This window comes from Triturus cristatus, chromosome 2_1, assembly GCF_964204655.1.
Source record: "Triturus cristatus chromosome 2_1, aTriCri1.1, whole genome shotgun sequence".
Lineage (NCBI taxonomy): Eukaryota > Metazoa > Chordata > Amphibia > Caudata > Salamandridae > Triturus > Triturus cristatus.
In genome coordinates this window covers 363,675,170-363,697,473 of record NC_140581.1, presented here as the reverse complement: position 1 = coordinate 363,697,473, position 22,304 = coordinate 363,675,170, and the positions used below count along the sequence as shown (strand labels likewise).

The following is a 22,304-nucleotide window of genomic DNA, read 5'->3' as shown; positions in this document are numbered from 1 at the left end:
TCGCAGCTGGGTTGAGGAAACCTTCAAACCGACAAAACCCCCAAAAAACTATCAGATTTAGAAGGGTGCTCCCATCCAGGTGCACCATATTCTGATAGTTCAACACAACAGAAGAGACATATCCCAACACCACACCAGCTGGAGCCACATAAGAGCCTGAACATCACACCATCCCCACAGAGGAGCAATTCGGACTAAAAGAATTGTGATTTGGCATGGCCAGATGCATCTAAAAACAAAGAGGAGTTTTAACCTCAAGTGGGGATGGAAGTGTGGGGCACAAGGAATGTTTTATCTTCATTGAGAAGTGGAGAATATAATGCCAGAGACTGTCTTTTTCCTATAAGAACTGAACAGATATCCTGCCATGAGAATATCAGGACCCTGGTTATGGACTCCCAGGTCCACACCCAAGACTGTAGACACTGCGGCCTATCTCCAGGAGAAGAGCAAGGACAGTCCAGAGGAAACCAGTGAAGGAACTTCATGGGTGAGACGGGCAGCTCCAGAATTAGTTCAAAGGGTAGTATAGAGGTAAAACCTAATAAAGACTAGGCAAACACATATAAATGTTTCTCGTGTACAACACAACAGGTACAACATGACTTATGGTGGCTGGAGGAATAAATATGAAAGTGTCTTTTATATATGAAAAGACATGAAGGAAAGTGGCTTCAGATAACTGATGGAGCAGAATATGGCATAGGAAAAAATGAAAAACCTTGCTTTCCACCTCATCACCTTCCATAATGCATGAATCTACTCTGAGCAGACGTTCTCAAAAGAGGTTAACCAATATGTGGGGGCAGACATACCTCATGAAATAAGATAAGATTAAACGCATCATTAAAGGGAACGTTTATGGGAATTTAGAGAATTATTCATCTTCCTTTGTTTATACCTTTCCGCCAAGAAGCCCCATATCGTGTGTGATACGTGCAATAAGTCCTGGCTTTTTATCCAATAGTACCCTGCATTCTGGGACTTTTAGATCTGTACTCCTAATGGGAAATGTTGAATTAGAAATTAGAGTGCAAAGTGATATTAGCTAAAAAAAGAAAATAAACTGTAGATATCACATTAAATGGGGCCACTACACAGCGGAGTGATACAGTCAGGCACTCATTACAAGATTGCCAGCGATACAAGGGGGATAGCAACCAATTCCGGTCCCCTGGAATTCCTGCACTAAATTCCAGCTATTACACATTTTGAACATGGAATGGGGAATAACTACATGGACCCGGAGAGAACAGGTCATTATTTATTTATTTTTTTTTTTTAAACATATTTTTATTGCAGAGTTGTAAACAAGGCATCCAGTAAGTCAACCTGTACACGCTCGACATCTCAAATCTCCGCTGCCGTTATAACAATGCACACAGCCTTTCAGCCCACATCCCGGGGGCCGGGCGGCGTACCAGCACAGTGACTCAGAGTGTTCAGGCGAGCAGCTCACAGAGACGTCAGGTCAACAGCGTAATATAGTATCTGCTTTTACAACCAACCATCTCCCACCCCACAATCGCTGCCAAATACGGTCAGCCACTCAGAGTCAGCTGCACCAGGCTATCCTCGTCCACAGCACCGGTCCACCTTAGCTCCCTCCCGGAGGCGCTGCGCCTGCCGCCTACCCAACATCACCTTAGCGGTACCTAAGGAAAGCTGCTCTAAAGCCCCATTCCCTTCTAGGCCTTGGTCAGAGGGCCGGTCTGCCAGCGCTCGTAATATCCCTACAACTATACCCCATGAACTCCCCCCCACCCCTCCCACCCCCCAACTGCTGCTGCTGTGGGTTATACTTGTGGGTTCTGACGCTATGGTTCGCCATTGATCGGGTCTTGCATATGGTCTCTCAAGCCTCCGGGAACCCCGCCTTCCGAATGGTCGTGCTCCGCACCCTCCAGTAGGTAGGCTTGCAGAGCCTGTACTATCATCTCCCAAGCCCTCGCCCACTCCAATCCCTTTTCATTACCTGTCTTAACTGCCTGTCGCCTTCTGAGCACACTCTCACATCCAGACCATTTCAACAGCTCAGCCGTCCATCTCCTAACTGAGGGGCCCTCCCGAGACTTCCAGTGCCATGTAATTTCTCTCTGGGCCAACATGAGGCCTAGGTCAATGAACTTGCTAGTCACCTTCGTCTTTGCCGTGTGAGGGAACCAGAGCAGAAGACACGCCGCCATGTCGAATTCTACCTCCCAGTCCGTGACCGTGTTCAAAAGCTCTCCCACCTCAGCCCAATATGTCCCCAGCTTCGGGCACCCCCAGAGTAGGTGGTCCAGCTCGGCCCCAAGCGCTATGCATCTCGGGCACGCCGCCTCCTGCGCCTGAAAGTATCGTCTAATCCTTCCCGGCGTCAGGTAGGCCCTATGTAAGAGGAAGAAATGGACCTGCTGAAAATGGGCATTCCTGCTACCCTTCCACGTTCTTCGCAGAATATGGCTCCAGACCGTGTCCGGAATGGGCTTGCCTATACTTTCCTCCCAAGTCTCCTTCAACGCTGTGAGCGGCTCTAACCCCTCCTGTAGCATTCTAGAGTGGAGGCAGGTCACTGCCTTAAGCGTTCCCGCCGCCATCACCACATACTGGCAGGCCGCGTTTGCGGTAGGTTCCACCAGCCCTCCCCTCCAATGCTTTTATATCACTGCAATCACCGCCGCATGCAGGAGATAACTCCCATCCGGGAGGCCAAACTGCGCCTGCAACTCCCCGAAGGGGGCAAGCACCCCGTTGACAAAGGTCCCCCACCATCTGCAGCCCCAACTCCTCCCACTCTGCCAACGGGGACCAGTCGCCTCCATGCGGTAACGCCGTCAGCATCCCCAGAGGGATCTCCGGAGCATACGGACACACTGCTTTCGCTCTCTTCATACTTCTGCACCAGCACAGCTGAAGAGTTCTCTCCTCTATAGACAAGCCTCTCAGGTCCAATTTCTGTTGCATTACTATATAAGATAAAATATGTCTCTGGATGCCGGTCCCCCTCCCTTGTTCCGGGCCTCTAAACACTCTAGCAATGTTGTGTGTCAAAACTTGGAGCTGCGCCGCCAGGTAATATAATTCGAAATCTGGGACTGCCAACCCTCCTTCGATTTTGGGCCGCATCAGAGTCGTCAGGGCCACCCTACGACGTCCGGTCCCCCATAGGAAACCGATGACCAACGTCCTCAGATCTTTGAAAATCCGCTGTGGGACCCAGATTGGCAGGGTGCGGAAACAATAGAGCAGTCGAGGCAGCGCCACCATCTTTAACAATGCGACCCGGCCCTGCACTGATAACGGAAGGGAGGCCCAAAATGTCATGCACCCCTTCAGGGCCCATATGCAACGCCCTATATTGCAGTCTAACAAGTTCGCGACGTCATGATATATTCGGACCCCCAGATAGGTAAAGCATGTAGCCTCCCAGACCACATTCACCGTTGGAGGGGGATACGGCGTAGCTGCCCGCAGCGGGAAGTTTTCGTCCAATTGACCCGGAGGCCCGACAGCCTACCAAAACCCGATAGCATCCCCACAGCCCCCACCAGGGCCTCTTCGGTGTTTTCCAGGTACAGTAAGAGGTCATCAGCGTACAATGATATATGATGGGTCGCTTCACCACAACTAATCCCACCGTACACCCTCCCTGTCCTCGCCCGTGCCGCCAAAGGTTCCATCGCTAAGGCAAACAACAGGGGAGACAGCGAGCAACCTTGTCTCGTTCCACTGCGCACCGGATACTGGGAGGATATGACAGATCCCAGTCGGACCCTGGCAGTAGCCGAGGAGTAGAGGACCCTCGTCCAACGCCCAAAGCCATCTCCCAGGCCGAACTTCTCTAGGACCTCATCGAGGTACCCCCATTCTAGGCTGTCGAAAGCCTTTTCGATATCCACTGCTAACACTGCCGGTTTCTGGTCAAGGTCCCAAACGCTATCCATTATGTTAACCAGGCGACGAACGTTTATAGATGTGCTCCTGGTAGGAATAAAGCCGGCTTGGTCCCCATGAACCAGCTTTGTCATGTGTGGCAGCAATCTAGTGGCCAGGATACGACTCAGTATTTTATAATCCACCGTCAGCATAGACAAAGGTCTATACGACTTCACATCGGAGGCCTCCTTGCCAGGCTTCAGCAGCGGCACCACCAATGCCTCCCTCATCGACTGGGGTAGACGCCCAAGCGTCAAGGCATCCGCGTAGACCAGCAGGAGCCTAGGCGCCAACACATCCACATACTGCGCATAGAATTCAACCAGCGGGCCGTCCACTCCCGGTGTTTTATTTCTAGCCATCTGCTTGATGGCCACCCGGACCTCTGATAGCGTTATGGGTCCGCCCAGGTCTTTTGCAGTCTCAACATCCACCACCGGGAGCTGAATAGTCTCCAGATAGTTAGTTATTGCAGAGACGCCCACCCCCAATTGGCTTTCATAGAGGCCTGTATAATACGACTGGAAGCGCTTCAAAACCGCAGCCTGCGAGTAGACTACCTCCCCCGTCTCCGTTCTAATGCTCATGACCGGGCAACCTCTGGGTTCCGGGTTAGCTAGCCTAGCCAGTAAAGTTCCCACCTTGTCTCGCTCCGCATGCACTCTGGTAACATACAACTTATAATCAAAACACCGCAGGCGCTCCGTTTGTCGCCACTAACTCCTGCGCCTCAAGCAGCTCGGCCTGTAAGTCTGGCCGCTCAGGCCTGCGCCGCTCCAGAACCCGCAGTGCTCCCTCCGCCTTCCCCAAATCAGCCAGGACTGTCATCCGTACATTCGAAAATCTGCCCATACAAATGCCTCTGGCCACCACCTTCATTGCATCCCATTCGATTGATCTCGTGGTAGCTGAGCCCTCATTCTCCCTAAAGTAGAGCTCAACGCCCTAAAGGACCGTATCGCTAAACACCAGGTCTTCTAATGTATCAGGTCGCAGCCTCCATGTGGGGACAACTGACCTCGGCTGCTGCCACTGCACCGACAGCAACAATGGGTTATGGTCTGAGATAGTTTTAGTTAAATACTCCGTCTGGGCCATCATGGGAGCCAGGGGACCACTACAAAAAATGGAGTCTATCCGAACATGCAGCGCATGTAACGCTGAGAAGAAGGAATAGTCCCTGACTCCAGGGTGTTGCTCCCGCCAGACATCCACCAGGCCCCACCTCTCCTGCCAGTCTGCTCTGTGCGCCGCTAACCGGCGCACCGGGGAGTCGGCCAATGGGGGATGTGACCTATCTAGGGCTACATCCGTGATTGAATTGAAATCCCCTCCCAGCAATATGGGGCCTGCCAGGAAATGTGCCAGGGAGCCTGTCAAGCTAGCAAAGAAGCGGGCCTTATCCGTATTAGGCGCATATATACTGCACAGGACCACGCTCTGACCATAGAGCCGCCCCTCTACCGCCACAAAGCGACCTTCAGGGTCTACTAGCTGGTTCGTGGCCTGGAATGGGAACCCGCCCTCACCCACACCAACACCCCCCTGGCAAACGCTGAGTACGTGGTCCCAAACACCTGGCCACGCCACCGCTTCTGCAGTGCAGTATACTCCTGCTTAGTTTGTGAGTCTCTTGCAGTAGTGCAATTTGGATGCCGCGTCTCACCAGCTGGGCGTGCACCTTATATCTTCGCGTCATAGTTCGAAGTCCACGGACATTCCATGTGAGGCATTTCAAATTAGGTAACGTCCCCATTGCAGCCACTACCCAACAATTTCACCAGAGTCAATTGTCCACCCACAGCATCGCAGTAAAGCCCCCAAACTAAAACACCCCAACAAACTCCCCCCACCCCTCTCCCCAGAACAGGACCCAATAATGCAATATCAGCCCCCATCCAAACCTGCAACCGTCCCCACATCCCCTACTCTGTGGTCGTCACCACAGAGTGCCTTAAGGGCAACGAGAGGGTGATTCAGAGCCGACCCGGACCCAGCCAAGCACCCCGCCCCGAGCCCACGACCCCATGGAGATCACAACACAATACCTGCTAATCCCCAGAGCACCAGGGCATTCATCCAGAGCGGGAGTGGGGAATATGGCCTCACCTCTAGTGTCAACCGTTAAATAGGCCATCGGCCGTCTGTGGGGTGACCGCCAGCCTCCCAGAGCTCTTAGCATCCGAGTTTTCACCGCCCGATCTTCCTCCATCCTCCCCGGAGTCCGAGCCCACCGATACCCTCTCCTGTTGGGAGCCCGTGATGATCGCCGTTGCAGCCAGTGCTCCCCTCCTGTCGTCCGCCATCTGGTCGTCCCGCACCGCCCTCCTGAGTTTATCACGTTTGCGGATGCGTTGCGATTTCCGCACCGGGATCGGCTTCTGTCTCTGCTTCTCACCTTTCCCTTTGCGGTCCGTTCCAGCACGATACATCTCAAGCCACGACCACACCTCTTCAGGGGTCTGAAAGAATTGAGTCTTATCACCCAAGATTACTCGCAGCTTTGCCGGAAAAAGCAAGGAATATTGTATGCCCTCGGTCCTCAGTTCTTTCTTCACAGCCAGAAAAGAAGCCCTGTTTCTCTGAACCTCCTGCGTGTAATCTGGGAACACCGTGACCGAGCTATTCTCCACCTGAAGAGGGCCCTCCGAGCGCGCCCTCTGTATCAACAGATCTCTGTCCTTATAATGCAATAACCTGGCCACCATCGGTCTTGGAGGGCAGCCTGCGCGGGCGGGCGGGCCGGGTTGCCTATGCGCTCTTTCCAGGGAGAAAAAGGGGGAAAGACCCTCCGGGGCCACAATAGTTTTAAACCAGTTCTCCATATAGGCCACCGCATCATCCCCTTCAATGTGTTCTGGCAGGCCCACTACCCTCACGTTGTTCCTCCGATTACGACTTTCGGCGTCCCCTGCCCGCTTCTCCAGCGTCGCCAGGCGGCCCAGGATATCAGCGATTTTGTGTTCTGCAGTCACCACTGCCGGTTTGAGCTCCTGAAGCAGTTACTCATTGTCCTTCACCCTGTCTGTAAGTTTAGCATGATCCGCCCTCAAGAGGCCCAATCCAGTGGCAACTTGTGCTATGTCGTGACGCAAGGCCTCCTTGGTCGCAGTGATCGCCTCCAGTATGCTATCCAGCCGTTTATTCAGGCGACGTTCCTGCGCTGCGCCTTCCGAATCACTCTGGTCCCCGCTAGCCGCGGTCGGCCCCATCGCGTTGCTGCGCCCACAAGTCAGCTGCGGCTCAATGCCCGGAGCGGCCATCTCGCCCTGTGTGAGCGCCAGAGCAGGGTCACCTCCGGAATGCTTGCCGGTCCCAACGTTCAGCCACCACGGAAGAGAGGGCCCCGAGCCCGGCCCCCGCACAACGATCTCTGTCTCCCTCGAGCCGCGGCCGCCCCCTCCAGGGGTCAGTTTCGGTCAGTCCACACTCCCCGAACCCGCAGCAAGCTGGCCGTTCACTGTCCTATACCGCCCGGTCCGGGTGGGGCAGCGTTCACACCCCCCAAATGCCAGTGCGCACTCCGCGCGCCAAGGCCGCCCGCCGTCCAGGTCAGCGGCGTCTGCCAGGCGGACTCACCCCGATCTCGAGTCCACGGCGGGGAAGCCCCAGCTCAACCAACCAGGGGAGGCCAATGTTGTACCGCTGAGGGGCCCGCGGCTGGTCGGCGCGCCTGCTCCCAGCACTCCCCGATCCCAGGGCGTCCGATGCCCCGTCGGGCCAGCGACGACAGCGCATAACCGCAGAGCGCCGACCCCGCAGGTCTCCTGCCAGTCCCTGGATCGGTCCGGGGTCAGCTCCTCTCGCGGCTCAGCAACCCCTCTTCTCCGGTCCGCCCCTACCCAGGGATCCGCGTCTCATGAGGAACGTCGCCAGGGGCCCCCAAACAGCCCCGATACCGGGCACAGCGTCCAGCCCTCTCCTCACCTCCTCCGTCCTCGCCGTGCACCTGCGTGCTGCGTCCGCGGCTCGGCACCGTCAAGGTCTCGGCATCCACGGACTCCCCCACTCGCAGCCCAGCAGCGGGGCCCGGCTCGCAAGGCCGCCGCGCTCGACGACAGGGGAGGGGCGTCGCAATCGCTCACATCCGCTGCCGCTGGAAGCTCCGCTCACCAAGGCCGTGGCCGCACGTACGGCGGGGAACTCGCACCGCTTCACTCAGCAGGGGGTGCTCTGCCCCACACCCCAGCCGCGAGCCGTTGTGCTTCGCCAGTGAAGCTCCGTTCATTCGGGGCGGCCACCATCTTGGCATCAAAGCACCGCACCTCGTCGTTCCGTATTCGGGCTCCAGCACCCCCTCTGGCCGCTCGGCGTCCCACCGTCACTCTCCTCCGCAACCCCGGTGCTCCGTGCAGCAAGCCCGCACCACCAGCAGTGTGTTGTCGAGGGTAAACAGGATAAACAACGGGATCAGGCACGGAGCTGCAGGCTCACGCCGCCATCCCGATCGGCGTTCAGACCACGCCCCCGAGAACAGGTCTTTATACTTTAAGTTCTCCTAGATCCTTGAGGAAAATCCTCAGGTAATTTCCACTTGCTCTATGCTGGCAGATTTTGTCTGCAAAACAGCGGGTGGGGGTGTAAGGTGGGAGAAAGGTGAAGGTCGGGGAGAGCTGTGTCTATCTTCTCCTTTACTGCTGCTCGGCTGGGCGGCCAGACGTGGCTCGCAACAACTGCCCCTGCAGTAGTAAAAACAGGCCCATGCCTCCAGCCCAGAAATAAATGGCTCTGGTGCTGCTGGACCAGAGAAACTTGGAATTGTGGGTGGAAGAATTTCACTCAAAGTGATCGATCCACTTGAAATTACGCCACTCGGAAAGAGGTCCTTAGTTGTTTTCAGTTTATTTTTATCTGAGAGTACACACTATACAAGTTCACAACCTTAAACACATCCAGAATGGTGAAGGCAGGCTGTTCTTGGGCATTAAGAAATATATCAACCCTGTGCTAAGCCGCTTCTCTTCTCTCTGCACTGCTAGCCAAACTGAGTTTTTAAAGCCAAGACCCCTTATTCACCTGTGCCGCAAGCATTGCTTACACTGCCTTTCCAATTAAAGGTCCTCTTTACAAAAATGTATAACAAGCATTTGCAATGCAATAGGTCTCGCATTACGCAAGTTTGAGCTATTGGCAAGTGGGCTGCTGGATGCTGTTGGCGTAGGAGTGGTTGATCATAAGAACTTGCAGGAGACACATGTGAGCAACGTTGTGTGGTGCAGTGTGGCAGCAGTGCGGTGAGCGGCAGCCAGGCCAGAAAGCACAGAGGAGTGCAGCACGGTAGCGGGGCAAGGATGCGAAGGTCCCAGGCAAAACGTGGGAGAAAGCTGGAGAGAAAGGGGAACCTTCCTCAGTCAACAAGTCAGGGCTTTAAGTGGGCCGGGTCTCACCGGTGCTGAGCACCGGCAGTTTATTTTAAAGGGGCCTCGAAACGTGTCTCTATCGGTCTCTGTTTTGTGCCCTGGAACAGGCGGTCCATTTTTTTTCCCAGGCTGCAGTGACAGCAGGCACATCATGTGCACGTGCTTACACTGCTCACTACTGGAGAAGTTATGGCATGACGTCATGCCAGGTGAGCGTTGTAGGGGAAGGGAAATCCTTTAAAGAGGGTTGTTTTCTCTCTGGATTTCCCTTCTCTTTTTGAAACTCGGGAGCAGCAATATTGTCGTGGGGTCACCAGGGATTTAAGTGGAAGCTTTTTTAAGATTATATACTAGCCATAGTTGCTGCTTATTTATCTTATGCAACTAACAACCATTGACAAAGCCAATAGTCATGACTTCTTGTAGGTATTATGTTACTTGCTGTATCAAATATCTGCATGCAATGACAAACAGCAAAATCAAAGTTGGGCAGCACACCATGCTAAGCACAGACTTTTGGTTTACTTGTTTTTAAACCACGCCTTAATTACATTGGCCACGCACCGAGAGACCCCCGAGTTTTTCCATCCCACTTAAAGCCCTGCTACAAGTGTCTCGTGAGCGGGATTCCGCCCTATATTTTTGGAATCCGACCGGCTGTTATGATTGGAATGGCTGAGGATTATATTTTATGATTTGCAGCTAAAAAACGAATAAGGCTAAAGGTCGAAAAAGATAGCACACAAAGATACTGCATTGGGTCATATGCTATGCCCTGTTTATTCAACAATTATGTAAGAGTAGGGCAGGGAGACGCGCTCCTGGGAATTACCTGAAACGGTGATCCAGGTGGTGCCGGAGAACAACAAGCCAGGCAGAGCTCAAAGGTTTGACCGGATTGCCCGGACAGACTCCTGCGTTTCATCAACAGGCTGCATGGTGATTGGCCACAGCAGAGTGTACCACGTCGTCCTATCAGAACACAGCCCAGGCTCTGTTAGGAATACAGTGCTCCTAATTTACAAATATGACTGATTGTGCAGTCACTGCATGCTCACCCTTGGCACTGACTAACACATGCCGCCTGTGCCATTCTGATGACTTTAAACTGTTTTTAAGCCAGAATAAACATCAGTCACTTCACATGTAGGTGACAGTGGGCAGTAACAGCTGACCGGATGCTGTTAATGCCATTAACTCCCAGCTTGAATGAGCGAAAACCACAAACTGATAGTTATGGAGAGACAGAGAATCTACCGTCCTAAAAACATCTGCACTCCTCACACAAGGTTGCGATCTAAAATCAGTTCAGAAACTATCTTTCTCCATGTGAAATGTAGAGTTAGAAGACAGCAAGTTAATCTCATTGCTTTGAAGAAAAAAGTCTTGACCTGTGACCCCACAAACCTTAGAAAAAGAGATAGCTTCTTTAAATCTCACTGAATGAGTATCAGTTTGGTACAGGTCCGTAGCAGACACAGGATAGTGTTACCACGATATCCCGTTCTCTCAAACACCCCTTTCTCCAGTGTCCGTGCTGGGTGGGGTTATACTTGTTAGTAAGGATAGCGATAGTTCACTAGGAGCTCATGTTAGGGTTACAATTTAAATCTTTCTAGTAGCATAGTGATTAATGTTATAAATGCTAATGAGAGACGGCCTCGCCAGGGCACACATTTAAAAAAGTGAGGTGCATTGATACATTCAGGCATATGGTGAATATTGTGCTCGGTTCTGCTGCGCAAAGTGAAAAAGACAACAGTGGTGATTGCAGGGGTGCATCCGTGGACAAAAGGAACGACTTGAAAGTGAATGATCAAGGTCCACACTTGTGGATACAAAAGACCGGCTTTGCCAGACTGGAAGAACAAGCCCGCGAGCAGAAGAGATACCGTACGGTGCGCGTACGCCACATCGGCTGTTTTGTCTCTCTTCGCACACCAAACCGACAATAGTCTTGCCAAGGGGAAGCAGCTCATGCGCTGCATTCGCTAGGCGAGACCTAAAAATAACACTTGTGGGAGTTTCAGTCCTGGGGACAGGTGTTTACTGTGACTGCTCTCGAACTATACAATGTCCTTACTCTGAACACTACTTGTGCCAAGTAAAATCAGCCTACTGACTGCAAACAAACATGGTTATGCTCCAGAAAGGAAAATGCCCCAGTCTATCCAAGTAGAATTATAAATATACGGTGTATGTGTGCTCTCTGGAAGACAGTACAAAGTGACATATCAACAGAGATGCAATTAAAAAGTTAAGTGCGGGAACAACTACTCTCCTTGTATTGTTCGTATGAGGGATGGGCATCGATGGCAGCAATGTTATGCTTTGTGGAGAAGTATATACAGATTCTGGATTGTTATTGCTTTTAATACTGTCTGGGGGAAAGAGCTGAAGGAAAGGCTGATCTCTAGCCACTCAATTTAAGAAGATATTAATTATCAGGCCACTAAGTGGGTCTTTATTACTTTTAAAAAATCCCTTCAACAATATAGTCTTAAAAGGAAAGCAAGGGCTGACACTCCTATCGCTGCCACCAAGACCTATATCATGCTGACCTTGCAAAGTTTCTCATCTCACCTGCTTTCTCACATGTCGAGGAACCCTGTTGCCATCGGGCATGCAGATGTACTAAAACACCCACAACATGGTGTGTTTTGTATGGGATCTAGGGAGCAGTTAAAAACAACTATACTGCAGCTCAGACAGAGCTTGGCCTGGGGATATTTGGGGGGGGGGGGGCAGTTGTGGGGGGAGAAGGAAACTACCACTGCTGCTGTGTGAGAGGAGGGATGTGCAGGAGGAGTGGACAAATACCATAGGAGTAAGTTTCCAAGAGCAGTGCGAGAGAATCAGTGAGTGACTCAATACAATTTGTTTACACCGGGCTGTTTAGGTGGACAGGAAGTAGCAGTACTACAGTTTCCTCCCTCACATATGTCCATACATCAAACAATTACATTTTCAGATTTTTTTTTAAGACCAGAATGTCTACGTATAACATAGGTTTAGTTTAGCCATTTATCAGTAAATACATCAACAAGCTCTTTAAAGCAAACAAACGAACAAAATAAGAATGTAGTGACTTTATTTACTACCAGAGCATATAACTCACTTACCCAGCGAAAATCTTTGCCATCAAATTTGCGTGCACTGGTGAACAGCACTGTTCTTGCTGGCATGTTAATTCCCATTGCAAATGTCTCAGTTGCAAATAAGGCCTAAAGGAAAAAAAGGAGAATAAGAACAATTGCAATCATTTGATTATGAAAAATAGCAATTTTATCACTTTGAGAATAAAAGCAATGAATCCTTTAATCAAAATAAATCGTGGTAGAGCCCAAAGTCAGCAAAGTAACTTTTCAAAGCTGTTGCCATTTGCACGTGGACAAAAAAAAAAAAAAGAAAAACAAGATCCACAGGCCCAGATCATCCTCCTTTATGGTACCTCATAGCTCCCAGCCTTTGCTCATCACTCGGTTGCTCTCTTGTTATGTTTGCTCTTTGCTCTATGGATTCTGAAATACTAGGAAAATTTAGTTTGAGGTTAAGGACTGCTGTGGTCTGGCCCCTTTAACCTTTTATTATATATTGGCAGCATTTGATACCATGGACCATAAACTCTTGCTTGGTGGTCTGGTAAAATGCCAAAAATGAGGATGCACTCCTAACAGTGAGGGAGAAACAGGTTCATCAGTTGGATCAATTTGCAACTACGACAGTCCTACACACTAGTCGAGTTCCTCAGAAATGCATACATTTTCTACCCATCCCATTTCTTAAATTGCCAAGTGATCCTTCTGACAAAAGCCTATACTACGCATAGGGCACACTGCCTTGATCTGAAAGCAACTCACCATTAACTGGATGTGTTGGCTGCAGAATTGGTCAGTGCACCCGATCACAAAATGTGCACTGTCCCCTGAGCAGCTGAACACTCAACTGCTCCAGCGGTAGCGCTTTTGTGAATGACAGACTGGGTTTAAAGCTGCCAGTCTGCTTTTCACTGTGCAGGTGGCAACGCAGTCTGCATTAGACGGGGTGTGTGGATGGCGGCGGGGGGGGGGGGGAAGGGAGCTCCAGATACAGTGACTAACAGCAACCACCTAAAGTGGGAATGTCAGAGGTCTCGGTTGTTGCTCCACCCCCTGTTGCCCAATTCCAAGATGAATATATATATATATATATTCACTGAAAAAACCATAGGTTTCACACACGTTATAGTTAGGAATTAGCATTTAAAAAACCTTGCAAATTCACTGAAAAAACCATAGGTTTCACACATGTTATAGTTAGTGCAGGCAACTATAACTCACGCGACCGCAATCCTCTGCTGATGCTAATACTTTATTTAGACACTTATTTGCCCATGTCTTCTTCCATACATTTTTAGCTATACATATATTACAAATATTTTTTTTTCATAAAGACACATATGTCATCAGCAGAAGATTGCGGTCGCGTGAGTTATAGTTGCCTGCACTAACTATAACGGGGGAATTTCATTGGTTTTTTATCAGTAAAATTTCCGCTAACTATAACATGTGTGAAACCTATGGTTTTTTCAGTGAATTTGCAAGGTTTTTTAAATGCTAATTCCTAACTATAACGTGTGTGAAACCTATGGTTTTTTCAGTGAATTTGTACGTTTTTTTAAATGCTAAGTTACTTTACGCCATTCGTGGCGTGCGCGCCCACTTAACGCAGTTCGTTCCGTGCGCGCACAGTGAGCACGCGGTGCGCTTCGCGCACCGCGCGCCCACTATACGCAGTTAGTGCCGTGCACGCACGGTGGGCACGCGGTGCGATGACAAAGCAAGAAAGCACGTCAACAAATCGGTTTCTGCTTTCCTCCGTGACTATGGTATGGGTGCCATTTACCACAACAACTTGCGTTATGACATGCAAGACATTTATAGAGGAGATGGTGCGCACTTCAATGATGAAGGGAACAGAGTCTTCCTCTTGAACCTTAGACTCTGCATCGGTACTTACTTGTAGGTACCACTAAAAAATCATTTCATAAACACAACGGCTCTTTTTAGAGCCCCCTAATATCTAAACACTTAAATCTGATTTTCATTTTTTTTTTTTTTTTTTTTTCTACCGTACGCTTACCGTAAGCTTACCGTACTCGTACCCCGTGATTTTTTTTTAAAATCAATAAATGTTTTTTTTGTACTTTTCTGTCCTTCTTTGACCCCCTTACAAATGTTAGGGGGTCTGTAACTCTCCTCATTGCCCCCTTTCCTTGTTTTCACTCTTTTTTTTCAGAGTGAAATACACAAAATGGCGGCCGCCGCTTCCTGGTTTCGGCCGATTCGAATGTTTACTAAGATCTAAGAGCCAATCAGAATCGCGCTCGCGCACGCCACCGTACGCTTACCGTAAGCGTACGGTAAGCGTACCGTAAGCGGGCTCAGATATATATATTGATTTAAAGGCTATTTTCTCAGAATCTACTGAACAGATTTACACCAAACCTACAAAAGGCACTTCCTTGACCTAGGGACTACCTCTCTGCCAAATTTTGAGTAATTCTTTTCAGCCGTTCGGGCTGTAGCTCGTTCTAAAGGTCCTATGGAAAAATGCATGGGAAAAACGCGTTTTGGGACCCCCCTTTTATCTCAGCCCCCGCTTGACGGATCCCCCCGAGACTTTCAGGGTAGGAGCGGAGCGTAGCGCCCCACCTATTTTGAGAAATTCGCGAGGATTCGTCGACCGGCGCCAAAGTTATTCAAAATAGAATGTTGAGGTTTTCCTATGGAAACGTGGTCCTAACTATAACTACCTACTGGCGACCGCCAGTAGGATATATATATATATATATATATATATATATATATATATATATATATATATATATATATATATATATATATATATATATATATATATATATATATATATATATATATATATATATATATATATATATATATATATATATATATATATATATATATATATATATATATATATATATATATATATATATATATATATATATACACACAGACAAAATCCCTTCAAAGAAAAGATCAGAGGACACAGCGTGGATTCTCTTGGCAGTCCTTTATTCACGGTGATGGGCATAATGCATTTCGGCGCATTCGCCTTCCTCAGATGCCTGGTTTCACCTGATTACACTACCTCCCTCCTTTGTATGTTCCACCGCACTCCCATTGGCTGGAGAGCGGCAGGCTCCAATTACTTGCAGCTGCAGTTCGATGCTGAAGAACACCAAATCCCAGCATGCATTTCTCCGGCAAGTATCGGATGTGGAGCTATGTTGTACTTCTGTGAGCGCTGTTATATCCATCAAGGGAGGGAGAAAACTAATGTTTACCGAGTGTATCTTGCAATGTCGGTGTTCAAGGCTGCCTAGAATCCACAATCCATATATATATATACACATATTACCTACTGGCGGTCGCCAGTAGGTAGTTATAGTTAGGACCACGTTTCCATAGGAAATCCGCAACATTCTATTTTGAATAACTTTGGCGCCGGTCGACGAATCCTCGCGAATTTTTCAAAATAGGTGGGGCGCTACGCTCCGCTCCTACCCTGAAAGTCTCGGGGGGATTCGTCAAGCGGAGGCTGAGATAAAAGGGGGGTCCCAAAACGCGTTTTTCCCATGCATTTTTCCATAGGACCTTTAGACAGAGCTACAGCCCGAACGGCTGAACAGAATTTAATGAAATTTGGCAGAGAGGTAGTCCCCAGGTCAAGGAAGTGCCTTTTGTAGGTTTGGTGTAAATCTGTTCAGTAGATTCTGAGAAAATAGCCTTTAAATCAATATATATATCTGAGCCAGCTTACGGTGCGCTTACGGTGCGCTTACCGTACGCGTACGGTGACGTGCGCGAGCGCGATTCTGATTGGCCGTTAGATCTTAGTAAACATTCGAATCGGTCGAAACCAGGAAGCGGCGGCCGCCATTTTCTCTCTCGCACTCTGAGGGGGGGAGGAAAAACAAAGTGTAAAAACATGTAAAGGGGCTGTTTAGACAGCTCCCAAGCACCTAGCCATGTTGGGGGTGTCCCCAACGATCCCCCAAGTGAAAAAAGGCAATTTTAATTTTTTGGAAAATTTCGCCGATTACGCTTACCGTACGCGTACGGTAGCAAATAATAAAAAAAAAAAAAATATCCAAATTCTCCCCAACCCGTGTGCCATTGGTGCCCGTAGGGCACCATTTGTGCATGGCTTATATTTTTCAAACCAAACATATATTTTACCTGTCACAACGATGCTCATCATATGTTTCCTCCATGTGCGCACGGTGCGCGAAGCGCATCGTGCGTTCATGGCCCATCTAGCGTAACGTGGACACGCGGTGCGCGAAGCGCACCGCGTGCTCACTGTGCGCGCACGGTGTGCGAAGCGCACCGTGCGCTCACGGAACGAACTGCGTTAAGTGGGCGCGCACGCCACAAATGGCGTAAAGTAACTTAGCATTTAAAAAACCGTACAAATTCACTGAAAAAACCATAGGTTTCACACACGTTATAGTTAGGAATTAGCATTTAAAAAACCTTGCAAATTCACTGAAAAAACCATAGGTTTCACACATGTTATAGTTAGCTGGACATTTTACTGATAAAAAACCAATGAAATTCCCCCGTTATAGTTACTGTAGGCAACTATAACTCACGCGACCGTAATCCTCTGCTGATGACATATGTGTCTTTATGAAAAAAAAATATTTGTAATATATGTATAGCTAAAATTAATGGAAGAAGACATGGGCAAATAAGTGTCTAAATACAGTATTAGCATCAGCAGAGGATTACGGTCGCGTGAGTTATAGTTGCCTACAGTAACTATAACGGGGGAATTTCATTGGTTTTTTATCAGTAAAATGTCCAGCTAACTATAACATGTGTGAAACCTATGGTTTTTTCAGTGAATATATATATACACACATATACATACACACACACACATACATACACACAAATCAAACACACGCTGTTTTTCTCAGAATGACAGCAACCGTGGACAAAGGCTTTCAAGCAGTAGTTTATTTTATGCAGAAAACGGCAACTCAACGCGTTTCGGGACCAAGTCCCTTGTTCCTTTTTCCCCATGTAATTGTCCATAGGAATCTTTAGACAAAGCTACAGCCCGAACTGCTGAACGGAATAACACCAAATTTGGCAAAAAGGTAGGTCTTGGTTCAGAAAGATCCCTTTTTGTTAAATGGTGTAAATCCGTTCAGTAGTTGCTGAGAGACTAAAGAAACCCTGGGATTTAACCCTTGCGTCTGTCAACTGTTGTTTTCCTACCCCCCAGTCCTGATGAACACCCGCTTTTAAAGCATTATAAGCTAAGCTTTCGCCCAGGGTCGAAACGTCGACGTTGCAGTCACACTGGTCCATGCAGCTTCCCTGATCCTAATACAAAGTCGCACTTGGGTCGTGTATTCATGCATTCAGAAATGGACAGTACAACATAACTTTTGGCCTTGTGTTACCTATTTGTATATTATATGTACTGTACTTTTTTCACTTATCACCACGAGTCACATTTTGTGCACTTCAATCACTTTATCGCTTTGTATTGTATTGTTTTATTGACAGCCATATTCATTAATTTGTGTGTATAATACTCATACAATACAATTGTCATTGTTTGATCAAAATATTTTGTCCTTGTAGTGTGTTCCGCGTATCCCAATCTGGTTCTTTAAATGTGATATTGAACCTTTTCCTTTCAATACGTTTTGAATGTTTACTACTTAAAAGTGAATGTTCTGGATATATTTACATGGACCAAGAAATTGTTACATTCCCGACAGAACCACTTCGTTATACATCAGTTATATAGGTTCTGAGGGACACAGGGTTACCCCATTATTGCTAATGGAGAAATTAAAGAAAGAAAAAGTTTCAATATCTGTGGCCGAGGAGGGTTCGCGAACCCTCCCGATCACGAGCTTCATTCTAATTGGCTGCCAACACTCCAAACCAAGAAGTGTTGGCAGCCATCTTGTGACTTGGAAGAACCACGTCACAAGAAAACAAACACGAGGTTAAAAAACAATAAAAGGGGGCAGGGTAGAAACACCCTGACCCCCAAGGCCTGCTCAGGGGATCCCACAAGGACCCCCAGGGCCAAAAAAAGCATTTTTAGTTTTTATAATTTCGGCAGAAATCACGTTGGGGTCGCGAATCCCGTGCTTCGTTAAAAAAAAGCCATGGGTGGGCCAGCACCCTGGGGCACTGTTTAATTAGTGGCCCCAGGGACCGCCACCTCCCCAGGGCTGTTAAAAAAAATAATGCGTGGGGGGGTTCCCAATCCCCCCAATCCCCCCCGGAGACCGCCACCTCCCCGGGGCTTTAACAAACATCCATGGGGAGGCACGCCGCCCCCCGCAGTCCCGTGGACCGCCACCTCCCCGGGGCTCTCTTTTTTTAATTAAAACCTGTGTGGCGGGGCTGGAGCCCCCCACACGCCCTGGGGACCACCACCTCCCCGGGGCACTAAATACGTAAATTCGGGGGTCCGTTACAGAACCCGAGCCCCGGGGACCACCACCTCCCCGGGGCTTTGCAATGGTAGGGAGGGGGGCCGTGCGGCCCCCCTCCTGGATCCCTTCATGGCCCTGGGGACCGCCACCCCCTAGGGCTGGCTCCTGCAGTGTCCTCGGTGCCCACCCTTGGGACACTGCTGTTAGCTATGGCAGCGGTCATAAACACTGGTTTGGATTTTGGAAGCGAGAGCAGGTTTCCTGCTCTAGCTTCCAAAATCCAAACCAGGTTGCTTTTCCACAAGGGGAGCTGCTTGTCAGCAGCTCCAGTTGTGGAAAAGCAATGCCGGCTCCCGCAGGAGGCAGGGAGCCGGCGGGACCGTGGAAGAATTGGGGCTCCCCCCCCACGGTCCCCAACAGAGAGGCCAGGCCCCAGGGGATGGGGTCCCCATGGCCAGGAGTGGCCTGGGACGGGGAAGGGGGTCACGCGGTCCCTCCCCTTTAAAAATAAAAACGTACAGGTGCGTTTGCACAGTGGTGAAGGCAGGGGGCAGGCCTGATGTTACAAGTGTGCAAACGCGCTCCGTGGAGCGTTTAAAATTGGGGGTTTAAGTCCCATTGAATCCTGATGGTCCCTGGGTGGGGTCCAACTAGCCCACCAGGTACCTCCAGAAAGCGCCACAGAGCTGTGTTGCCGAGAGGTTTAAAAAGGGGAGTGGCCTTGGACCACCTCTCTGCAAAGCAGCTCTGTGGCGCTTACTGGAGGTACCTGGTGGGCTAGCTGTCCCACAGGATTCAAGGGGACTTAATCCCCCAACTTACATGCTGTGGCGCTTACTGGCGCTTACTGGAGGTACCTGGTGGGCTAGCTGTCCCACAGGATTCAAGGGGACTTAATCCCCCAACTTACATGCTAGGGGGCTCATTGGCAGAGTGGTGCAGGGAGGGGGCGGGGCCTGATATAAGTTAGCAATCCTGCTGTGTGGGACTTACTGGTGGTAAAAAAGGGGTAGTTGGCCCCCAAGGTTGACGTTGGGGGCCAACTCCTCCTCCTGTTACCTCCAGTAAATCCCACACAGTGGGATTGCTAAGAGGTGTTTGAAGGCCACGCTCACCTTTCTCCACCACTCTGCAAACTCAAGTGCTATGTTATAGTTAGAAATTAGCATTTAAAAAAACCTTTGAAATTCACTGAAAAAACCGTAGGTTTTAGGGACGATATTATATTATTCCACGGAAAAAATGGGTACTACCGGTTTGCCGGCTAATTGGAACTCGAAGGCATGAGGAGGCCATGAGAATCTTGTCTTCGGACCCAAGTTCGACAATCTCAATAGCAATGGCAAAATACATAAAGTGGGCTTGGGCAATTCGATCTAGACGGATTAATGCAAAAGTGACTTGCGAATAGGCACCCTTTATTTTATTTCATCTTATCTTACTTTACTTACTTTTATTAGATCAGTAAAATCCATTCAATTAGCTTGTTTTAAAGAGTGGACTGTTTAATTTATGTGTAATGTCCATTTTTTCCTCCCTTTATTCCACAATGCCGTTTATAAATGTAATCTTGCATTGATTATGTGCAGATGTACTCTGTTTTTAAAAATGCTTGTTGTTTGTTACTTTTACGACTTAATTGTCGAATAAAGTATTTGATTTGGACATTTTTCTCGTACAAAACCATAGAAATGATAGTAAGTTCAGCTAACTGCAACTCGCACGCACACAAAGCACTGCTGATGATGTCACATATTACATCAATCATGACATGGTCCATGACATCACTGATGACATCACTGATGACATCATCCGTGTGAAAATCTGAACCACCTCCTCACACTAATATAACCTTTGATACACCCACTGTAAAATACAGACTACCATTTTCGAAACCATAGACACACCAATACCAGTTACTACATATGCACTCACTGATTCCTAGGTCTACACACATCCACTCATTCACCCATACAGTCACTTATACATGCAATCACTCAACAATACAACACTATCATATGCACTCATACACCTATACAGACACTCACACCACCACTCATCCAGAGTTACTCACACACGTAGTCCGTCATGCAAAAAATCAATCACTCATTTACTGACCTATACAGTTACACACACCACATCACTTATTCAAACAAACGCATACTTACTCTTATACAATCACTGATACAAGTATACACTCATCCATACAGCCGCTTTCACATTAACCGACTCTCACATATAGTCATTTATATACTTCAACTCTCACATACACTGCATTTTACATATGTAGTTACTTGGACATATACCATTCAGACATCCATTCACTCACCAACACACCCATACACACACTCACCCATACAGCTGTTTCCTCTTGCACTCTTGAACCCATACACACAGTGAATCAACCACTCAAAACATCCATGCATAGAGTCACACACCTCCCACCCACCCACACACACACACAGGGACCCATACAAATACTCAGGCAACCAATCGATAACCCATATAGACACTCATGAAGCTACTGACCAACTCATGCAGCAGCTTATACAACAGACAGACTGATACAGACATTCACACAGTTTAGTCACTAACCCATGCATTCAGTAAGACATGTAATCACTCACTTAAACAGTCAGTCACGCACCTACTAAATCCTCCATCCAGACACTTATACACCCACTCATTCTTCAATACACATTGGCATATATATAATACATATTTAAACTTTAAAGAAAAACACAGTCACTGGATGATGTCATCAGTGATGACATCAGTGATGTCACTGACCAAGTCATGATTGATACAATATGTGACATCATCAGCAGTGCATTGCAGGTGCGCGATTATAGTTAGCTGAACTAACTATAACGGGGGAATTTCTATGGTTTTGTACAAGAGAAGTATCCAACTAACTATAACGTCCTTGAAACCTATGTTTTTTTCAGTGCATTTCTAAGGTTTTTTAAATGCTAATTTCTAACTATAACGTGCCTGAAACCTATGGTTTTTTCAGTGAATATATACACACACACACACACACACACACACACACACACACACACACACACACACACACATATATCTTTATCACAGTCAGTGTGCCTGACTGCCTCCTAGCCTCTGTCTCCACACCTTCAATATAGCACAGAGGCAAATTGTTTCCTCATTTTCCTGGGACCAGCTTAGGCAAGTATTCTACAAAAGCCAAAAGCATGATTAATTACATGGAGTGCAAATCCATCTGATAAGAATTATCCCTTCTTTGATCAGAAAACAAATGCAGCTAGGCTCGTTAACAAAGGACATACAAATTAAAATGAAGGTAATATGCCTTTAGGGAAAGCCATTCATAAGCAAGTGCATATCCATAAGTTATGAGTTCTGAACTGTATGAATGCTGTTAGAAAAACGATCCCAGTTTCTGAAAGTCTAAGATGTATACAATCCGGGACCAATACCTTCTAAAACAGTCAGCCCTCAGTGAGAAGAATTGGCTTGCTAAATGTTGCAGAAGCCAGACTCTTGAACTTAAAACTTACATT

At 48.3% G+C, this 22,304-nt stretch overlaps 1 protein-coding gene across 1 annotated transcript in view; it reads right to left on the bottom strand.

Annotated features, from left to right (window-relative positions):
- MTREX (Mtr4 exosome RNA helicase) overlaps window positions 1–22,304 on the bottom strand; it is a 780,177-nt gene that overhangs the window by 416,865 nt on the left and 341,008 nt on the right. The window contains exon 14 of the mRNA XM_085631304.1: window positions 12,401–12,502. Coding sequence (XP_085487430.1) covers window positions 12,401–12,502 — 102 coding nt within the window. The remainder of the gene's footprint in view (window positions 1–12,400; window positions 12,503–22,304) is intronic.